A 9,391-nucleotide genomic window follows, 5' to 3' on the forward strand; every position below is an offset into this window, starting at 1 on the left:
GAGAATTGATGGTCGTGGAAAGATGGAACACACATTGTGTGATAGAATGATGAATTTTGAATTCATCCAATTTGAGCTAATTCCGAATTCATAAAAAATGAGTTATTTGAAGTATTCAAAATTTCTTAGAGAAATATTTTGAATTTGTTTCTTTCATCAAAATATATGAATGTTAAAGTTCTTGTACTTCAATATACTTCTTATATTTACCACCAAATTGCTCTTAAATAAGTTTTGAATTGTTTTAAATATTTCATTTGATAGGCACAATAATATTGGAATTATCATTTCTGATATAAGGAAAAGAAAAGATATGTCCTAAATTGAAAGAGGAAAAAAGTTCTATAACATGCATAACTTCATAATTTTTTATAAAATTAAATAAGGATAGAGTTACCTTCAACCCCTTCACAATTTCATCCCTAGCCACATTAGAAGCCTTACTGAACACTAATATTATCACATACAAAACTATGATAAACCAACAACTTGTAACTCAATAATAAATAATAAAGGAGTTGTTCCTAGAATCCACCTCCAATATCAAATAAAGAGGTTAACAATTGCATTTGATCATCATCAGGAAGGCAATCAACATCCTCATCATTCAGCATCCAGGTCTCAAAATCCTGCAATCCTTCAAACTCCATTACACTCGCCTGAGCAGGAAATGCATCATTGTTGTCATCATCGAAGGTGTTGTAGTTCAAAACAATATTCTCTTCCAACTGAAACAATTCCTTAAATAGCTCTTCTTCTACCATGGGACCAACTTTGCTACTTTCGGGCATCTCACTAGCCACCTTAACCATTGAATCTTCTGCTAATTGCATGCTTGGGATATCCGGGTTGCTTGTTGAAGAAGATGGAAGCTGCTTTGGAATAGCTACATTATTGCACCTTATTGCCGTTGTTCGGATTAAAGTATTATCATTTTTTGTAGCTTGCAATGGTGTTGAACATGATGGTGATGGAACTATGAGATTACAAGCAGGAGGCCTTTGCATGATGCTTGGGCGGCATGGCTGATGTCTTTGATGTTGAAAGCTTGCAATCTTGCCTAAGGTTGTATTCCAATAATTTTTTATTTCATTATCTGTTCGGCCTGGTATTCTTCCAGCAATCAATGACCATCTATAAATTGATGAAATAGAGAAGTTAAAAAAATCTTAACAATGCTAACAAAGAAAGTTTTGCTGATTTTGAGAGCTCATTTAGTTGTTTACAATGTTTTCCTCTCTTTTTTCATGAAAATAAAATTCTAATTGATTTTTATAAAATATTAGTTTTTTTCATTGCATTTTTAAAGAAAGAGAAACTGACAATAGCAATATATATCATTGGTGTTTGTAAACCATGATGTTTGTGCTATTAAACTATGATATTGCCTATCAAGAGGAAGACATTGTCACATTTAGAACTCAATATTGATAACAATGCTAACAAAGAAAGTTTTGCTCTCTTTTTTCATGAAAATAAAATTCTAATTGATTTTTATAAAATATTAGTTTTTTTGCATTGCATTTTTAAAGAAAGAGAAACTGGCAATAGCAATATATATCATTGGTGTTTGTAAACCATGATGTTTGTGCTATTAAACTATGATATTGCCTATCAAGAGGAAGACATTGTCACATTTAGAACTCAATATTGATAATGATTTAGTTTAACTATATAAGACAATTGAAGGTGGTCATTAAGAGATTGAGGAAAATTTTTACATTAGATTCACATATAATGATGAGATGGAGGATCATAAAAATGAAGAAGAAAAATCAATTTCTAATGACATAGATGATAGAGAAATAGAAGAACAAGATGATAACATTATGTAATGCATCATGTTATTATTATTTCTTTTTTTAAATAAATTATTATGTTTATTTATTATTTATAATGAAGAAAATTCCTATTATGCTAATCAATTTATATAGACTTATTTAGGAAACTAATGTCCTAGTCAGGGAACTTCTGACTATGGCAAATTGTGCTCTTCTTTTTACGACATTGGATTCTCCATTCATATAACAAAGCATAGAAGAAGGATGGTAAGTAGAGTTTTTTTTATAAAAATTAATGAAATAGTTTTAATGAATAAGTATAATAAATTTTTATTTATGTGCTATTATAAGAAAAGTTGATAGAATGAGAGCTAATTTTATCTAAGTTACACATCTGTAAAGTCATTATAGGTGAAGTGATGATTTATTATTGGTTCAAAAATATTCTAATAGATCTATAAGTTTAATATATATGTATAATTCTATTTACTTATGAGTTATACAAAATTTTCATCATTTGATCATATTTATAATTCTAAATTTAGAAGAGCATTATTCATAATTGAAAACGATGACATCTAGTTAGTCTTCAGAAGAACGTGGTCTTTATCAACTATCAAAGACTTAAATATGAAAATAGGATACTTGACGAGTACAAAAAGGAATGTTATGTAGTGTTGGCTCATATGAGAAAGTATTAAATATGTCATCTTCACATAGCATATTAGGAATTATAAACGCTTAAATTAGAAGCTTATGGTTGAAAAAGTGGATGATAAAATTATAAATTTTTAGTGATATATGTAAGCTAGCATTAAAGCAAGCAAGGATAATCATCAACAAATGATATAAGATGTACTAATCTAGTTCATAGTTTAATCGACCACTAGCACCACCTAATTAGGAGAACTAGGGAAATGAAGATGAAAAGATTAGAGGGGTAAGGAGGAATTGTGGTGCATTGATAAGTTTAGATGTATTTATTTACTATTTTTAATTTTTTATTATGATCTAATATAATGTTTATTTAATTAGGTGATTCTGAATTTTGTTTGTTTCTAAATATATTTATACTGTTCTGTTATGCACTGCAATTGTAATTCATATATAATATGTTGTTATTTACTAAAATTATTAATTATTTTCAAACAAAAAATGATATGAGTGGAGGCTATACCATCAATTGGGCCAAGGAAAAAAGCCATTATTCCCCCTATGTATTGAAGAAATTTTTGGCATAAGATAAACAAAAAAAATGACAATTTTGCCTAATATAGATGATTTTTGCATCAAAATTTTCTTCAATATAGGGCAATATCTTTTGTTGGCTCCAATGTAAAACATTGATGTTGTAAAATTGGACCGGTGGAAAATCCACTAGTGCAATTTATAGATGTTCCATCAGTGAGTCTAATTAATGATAAATTTTTTATGTCATTTCTATGATAGATATTTGGGTTATGTCAACACAACTAAGGGCTTAACCAATATATTGGGAATTACCCTCACCGTCATCCATGCTCTACTAAGATAAATTTTTTGTTTATCTTATTCGAGTCACTATTTTGTAGTACCCTATTTAGATTTAGGTTTTGAGAAAGATTTTTAAATCTTAAGTTATCACCCTCTATGAATATAATCTCAAATTTCTAATAAAATTCAACTCAAACATTAAAAAAAATCTCTACTAAAATATAAAACTCAACATAGGGTAGACTGAGGTTGCCTCTAAGTTTCTCAGAATCTGACACCACCTACTTTTCCTCCTTTGACTCACTAAGAATTCTTTAACATCGAGCTTTCTCCTTGAAAAATTTCTACTTCTTTCCTTGTCTTTTACTTTGTAATTAAAAGATATGAAATCACAACTTTAATCGAGAGCATTTTAGGAGCACCCTTCCTAGGATGTAATTAACTATAGGGGCTAGCCCCTATAGAAATTTGAGAACTCTAAATTAAAATAAATCTTTTTTTATTCATATAAAACAAGAAAAAATTCTTTGAAAATACAGATGTCTTTTAAAAACTTATTTCTAATTTTAAATATGCTTGTCGGATGTTATTATTATCTTTTTTGATAATATAATATTCTACTTGCATGTTATATTCAACTTTAGAAATGATTGATTTTATAAAACTCATTCTTGATTTTAGATGTCTTGAAGAATGTAATGTTTATCTTTTAAGATGATATGATATTCTCTTTGTTACATTTAAATAAAAGAATGGATAAATTTTCAAAACCCTATTTTTATTTTTAAACTCACTCTATAAAATTGCATGTTCATCTTTAGAGATGATATGTTTTTCTTGGAATTGTATTTGATCATAGAAATATCATTTTCTAAAATATTATTTCAATATTGAATCCATTATAGAATATTATGTCATTTTCTCGAGACTGTATTTTATTCTTAATGTAGTATTCGATTACAAAATAGAAGAATATCGAATCTTCATGGCGGCATTAAATTTTTTTCCACCAACAATAGCTCAACTTAATTATTCATCTTTGTATTATTATCCCTAATGAGAACAATATGTAGCGTGCTCTCATGAATAATTTATCTTGATAAAAGTCTAACTATTTATAGCAAGGCTATATGTTTTCTCGTAGCATCCCACTCAGCTGAAATTGTGGTTCATCTTGGACGCACTTCATGCAATTTGTCCATGAACACTAAAGGTCAATATAACTAATCCCCAAATATAATAATAGTGTAGCTCATGAATATATATTATTGTATAATGGCTTGTGGTAATTTTAGTATTCTAATAATTAATAGGCTTCATTAAATTCAGTTATCTTAAGATTCAGGCATTAAAAGCTCTATTGTAGTTCACTGTTACACTACAAGTGGACTTCTTATCATACAATCTTGATAACAATGGATTTTTTTCATAGCACTTAGTTCTTCTAATATTAAGGGTCTGGTTAGAATAATCTATCTTTTTTATTTTGATTTTTTTTAAAATGAAATTTATTTCAAATGTTTTTTTCTTTTAAGATTAAAATATTTTTTAAAATAGTTCAAAATAATTTTAAAGTGCTTTGAGAATTTTTAAAACAACTATCACAACCGGCACAACTATTATGATAGATGTTGCTGCCATGACATTATATTCGACCACCATTGATATCATTGCTTAACCAGTTCCCACCTACAAGTCATCAACCAACACCGCAAATATTAAGTTATTAAATATTCAATTAAAATAAAAAGTAGAATATTTTTATTCTAGCAAATATAATAAAAATAAATAAAACTCTCTTTAAAAATAGTACTATAATTTTTTTTTATGATTTTTTTAGCTTTTTTTGTCCCTGGAACTATGTTGTGCCACCTCTAAATGATGTTTTGTCTAAGAATTTTGCAGAAAATCAGTTTGCTCTAAAGTTCTAAACCCAGATGAAAAATATATATGTATAACATATGCCTGCGCAAGAGATAGCTAACCTATTGCCAAGGAGCTTATGAAGCCTGATGATGAGGTCGTCCTCTTCCTCGGAAAAGTTTCCACGTTTAACGTTGGGCCTTAGGTAATTTAGCCATCGAAGCCGACAGCTCTTCCCAGATCTTTTCAACCCTAATTCATCATATTTGTAGATTCATAACAAAAAATTATTGATAACAAAATAAAAACAAAATATTATTTATAAAATAGAAAGAAGGGAAAACAGTTGAAAAAAATAATATTATATATATATATATAACGAACAAATACAATTGTCAACACTTGAGAGTGTTGAATTTGCAGGAATATTAATGATTGGCGTTATTTAAGCCGTTAAATATTTGGCTTACAAATTAATTTGATCATTTTGAGGGGTCCAGCAAGTCTTACTGATTTATCTTATTTGCCGGGGGCCTTCTTCTGAGATTTCTTTTTATTGTTTGTTCCAGGCTGTTCGTTTGTCCTTTCTTTATCAAGCTAAATGATTTAGGTAACTCTAAGGTGATCTCAAAGGCTTTTTTTTAAGAATATTACTGTAATATTTTGTGTATTTTGATTTGATATTTAAACTGCTTGTATCTGGCTTTTGTTTAAGAAAATTTTGGATTTATGAAAAAAATAATGATAAAAGTATATTAATTTAAATGAAAGTAATGATTACTATATATATATATATATCTCACCTGCTTTGTACGGCACAGTCGTCCATTTGCCTTCTCCATGAATATTGATGAAAGCCGTCAAGAGCTTGTCTTCCGCAGTAGTCCATGCTCCCTTGTTAAGGCCTTCCTTGAAACTGCACGAATTCCTTCCCATCGTTCCTCTCTCTCTCTCTCTCTCTCTTTCTTCTCTGGTGTAGTTTCAGTTTCTTTGAGAGGTTAGCAGAGGACCTATTTATAAGGGAAATTTTTTTTCTGACAGCTCAAAGAGTGTGATACTCTGCCGATTGAGGGAGCCGACCGTTAAAACATTATCTAATTAAGTTTTTTTAACTTTAACTTTACCTCCAAATTTTAGCTGAGTTGAAAATAAAGAAGCTATTGAACAAGATAGCAGTAGCGTTGCATTGCCTGAAAACTAGATTAAGAGAATCTTAAAATTAGTTTAATAGATAATTATTGGCCTGTCAATCCATTGAAAGTTCTTAACACAAATAATTTTGGATTATATTCATGAAACAAAGCATTTTGTGCGATAGAAGACATATAATCAGAAGTGGTGGAAATGAACTGGGCGTGTTTCAATGCCCGCCTCAAATTGTTGTTTTTGGATCCATTGGACCATTGAGAATATAGTACGAGTGTTTTTGTTCGTGAACAATAATACAAAATACTTCGCCTTCAACTAAAATCAAGTTTCTGTTTTTCGGGTTTTTTTAAGATGTCAGATGGTTGTTTCCAAGTTGAGAGTTTTTTTTTTCTTCTATCAATCCTAAAATGGTCCTTTTTTTTTTTTTTTTAAAACACACATATGGGGCCTACGCGTTAATATTAAAAAATTCGGTTACAGAGACCTTAAAAGGCTCCACCAGCTTTCTAATGCTCGAAAAAGCTACAATCCAAAAAGAAAATAAAAAACCTAAGAGCCGACGGATCCTTAAAATATGATTACAAAAGAACCTACGACATAACACGGGCTGTGAGGCGACAGCACCCAAAAAAGGAGAAGCCACTTAATCTTGATACCTTTCAGTTCCGCTCTCCTGCAAAAATGACCACTATATAAAAAAAAGAAATGCCTAAGACAATAAAAGCATACCTTGCAATCATTTTTGTTCCACTTGTATAAGTATCTGCAAGGCATCCTCAAAAAAATCGTCAGCCCAACAAATAATAGGAAAACTGTAAAAAACCATAACTCAAGAGAATTATACCCGCACCACCAACCACCCAGCACCTTCAGCCAAATCGTAAAATGGTCCTTTATGTTGAGTGAAATTTTGTTATCGTTCTACTACAACTGTCCTGCTAAATCCCCCCCCCATTGAATCACTTATGGCTTGATGAATAATAAGCACACATTTGTAGAATACATCGTTTAGGGTTTACCAGGAAATTATTAATTATATTATTTTAAATAATATAAAACAATCATTCTATGAACTTGCATAGAAATACATCATTTGCCCTAGTCGCACCGTCTATGGCGAAACTAGCGTTCTCCTCCCTTCGAGCACCTTTTCTCGTGTAATCTGCTGTTTCTCCGTTTCTTTCTTCAGGTTCCGTTGTTCGATTGTCATTTTGTTCTCTTCAGTGCTAGCTATTGAGCCCTTTTGGGTAGGTTCGATATGGCATTGTCGTCATCATCGATTGACTGGGGTAGTATTTCGACTGAAATGCAAGGTAAATAGAAAGGCTTTTTAGTTTGGATGCTGAAGGGCAAAAATCTCCTTCTCGATCTTTCAAAGAAGTCTTGCCAGGGTCTTCCTCTGTAGGTGAAATTTTTTCTCAATTATCTCCTACGATATTCAAATGTGTTCCTGCGATGCTTTCGTCAGATGAGAAGGTTCATAAACTTGCTTCACCTTTTCAATTTACATTAGTTGGGAAGTTTTCTAGGCATAGGCATAATCTAGATTATGTCGGTCATTTTTTTTGTAACTTGAAATTCTCTGGTTTGTTCTTCGTGGTTTACTGGATTCTCGCCATGTTGCTATTCAGCTCTCTAATGATCTTGATTATTGTACGGTTTTTTGCTAGAAGGTCTTACTAAATCAATAACTGTCAAATGCGTCTTTTGAAATAATGGACTCCTTTTTTTGAAATTAAGGAAGAATAATTGATAGTGCCAAATTGGATCTCTTTTTGAATCTTTATTTGCATTTCCTTAATCCACGAGTTTTACATGCATTGGGCACTATTTTTAGGAGGCCTCTTTAGATTGACCAAGCAACCGCATCTAAGACCCAACCTTCTATGGCTATGGTTTTAGTTGTGGATGATATCACTAAAAAGCATGCGAAGGAAATTTGGGTTGGTTCTGAATCTTTTGGTTATATATAAAAAGTTGAATTTGAAAATATTCCAGATTTTTATACACATTGTAAAGTTCATGGTCATGCTATGAGTGATTGTTTATTTTGCATCCTTACTTAAAAAAAAAGTTGCACCCCGCACGTTGCGGATGTTGGTTCCACATCGATAGAAAATATCATTGTGCTTAATGAGAACACTATAATCCATTTCAATCTAATGGAACCTACAGGTAGCAATGTGTAGAAGGGGGAAGAAGTTGGTTTGGATGTTATGCAAACTCATAATATGGAAGGTGGGCTTGGTGAAAAAGTTTCTTCTACTATGAATGGTCCAAATCATGGAACTGAAGGAATTAATGGTGAGCATCCCAATGGCCTTGATCTTTATATCTCAGTTAAGTATATGCTTCATAATATGGAAAATCCTAACTCTTCTCTCCTCAAGTTCCAATAAATTCTTCACTTCCTAATGATCATAAGGAAGGTGGTCAAAAACAAAATGTTTTATTGGAGTCAAGGGATTTGTCCAATGATGTTTGTGAAAAAGGAGTCCTATTTCAAACATAAGCCACAAGCGTATGGACAACAAAACTTTTGATGTTAATGTTGAATCCTCTTCTTCTTCACAGGAGGATAGTGATTCTAAAATTATTGACGATGAAGGTATTTTTAAAGTGGGTAAGAAGAAAGGTAAAAACATTAAAATCTCTCTATATGCCACGCCTCATTATACTATAGCTCAAAGTTCTTCAAAAGATTTTAATGGTTAAGGCTCTTATATAGAATATGAGGGGTATTAGAGGGGCAAAATCAAAAGTTAGGGTACGGAACTTATGTAGAATTCATAATATTCATATGTTAATTATTATTAAGCCTTTTATTTCGCTTGATAAATTAGATGATATTGCTTCTTGTTTGGATCTTTCTATGAAATTTTCTAATTGCTCTGACAAAATTTGGATAAAGTGGAATAGTTCTGTGACTATTAATATTTTGTCAAATTTTTTGAAAGTTGTTCATTCTCAAATTTCTTTCTTTAATATTAAGTGCAATATGTTTTTTGTGTAAGATGTATGCTCTAGGGTGGGTCGTTTGGCCCTCTAGGAGCAATTATCCTATTTTTCTCTTGTGAATAATGGTCCTAGGTTTGTAAGGGGTTATTTTAATATAATTTCTAATA

General features: G+C 30.8%; 1 protein-coding gene across 1 annotated transcript; it reads right to left on the reverse strand.

Annotated features, from left to right (window-relative positions):
- Nucleotides 1–323: 323 nt before the first annotated feature.
- LOC110092557 (trichome differentiation protein GL1-like) lies at nucleotides 324–6,114 on the reverse strand. Its single transcript, XM_020817154.2, has 3 exons — nucleotides 5,921–6,114; nucleotides 5,240–5,369; nucleotides 324–1,134 (listed from the first exon to the last, which is right to left on the reverse strand). The coding sequence occupies exons 1-3, from the start codon at nucleotides 6,051–6,053 to the stop codon at nucleotides 525–527; spliced, it is 873 nt and encodes a 290-aa protein (XP_020672813.1). The 5' UTR covers nucleotides 6,054–6,114; the 3' UTR covers nucleotides 324–524.
- Between the last annotated feature and the right edge of the window lie 3,277 nt (nucleotides 6,115–9,391).

Source organism: Dendrobium catenatum, unplaced genomic scaffold (genome assembly GCF_001605985.2).
Source record: "Dendrobium catenatum unplaced genomic scaffold, ASM160598v2 fragScaff_scaffold_390, whole genome shotgun sequence".
In the NCBI taxonomy this organism is placed as follows: domain Eukaryota; kingdom Viridiplantae; phylum Streptophyta; class Magnoliopsida; order Asparagales; family Orchidaceae; genus Dendrobium; species Dendrobium catenatum.

Excerpts from the sequence above, each read along its gene's own strand:
- LOC110092557 (XM_020817154.2), bottom strand. The coding sequence starts at position 6,053 with ATGGGAAGGAATTCGTGCAGTTTCAAGGAAGGCCTTAACAAGGGAGCA. Across the intron at positions 5,370-5,920 it reads GACTGTGCCGTACAAAGCAG|GGTTGAAAAGATCTGGGAAG; the intron begins GTGAGATATATA and ends ATGATGAATTAG. Across the intron at positions 1,135-5,239 it reads CATAAGCTCCTTGGCAATAG|ATGGTCATTGATTGCTGGAA; the intron begins GTTAGCTATCTC and ends ATCAATTTATAG.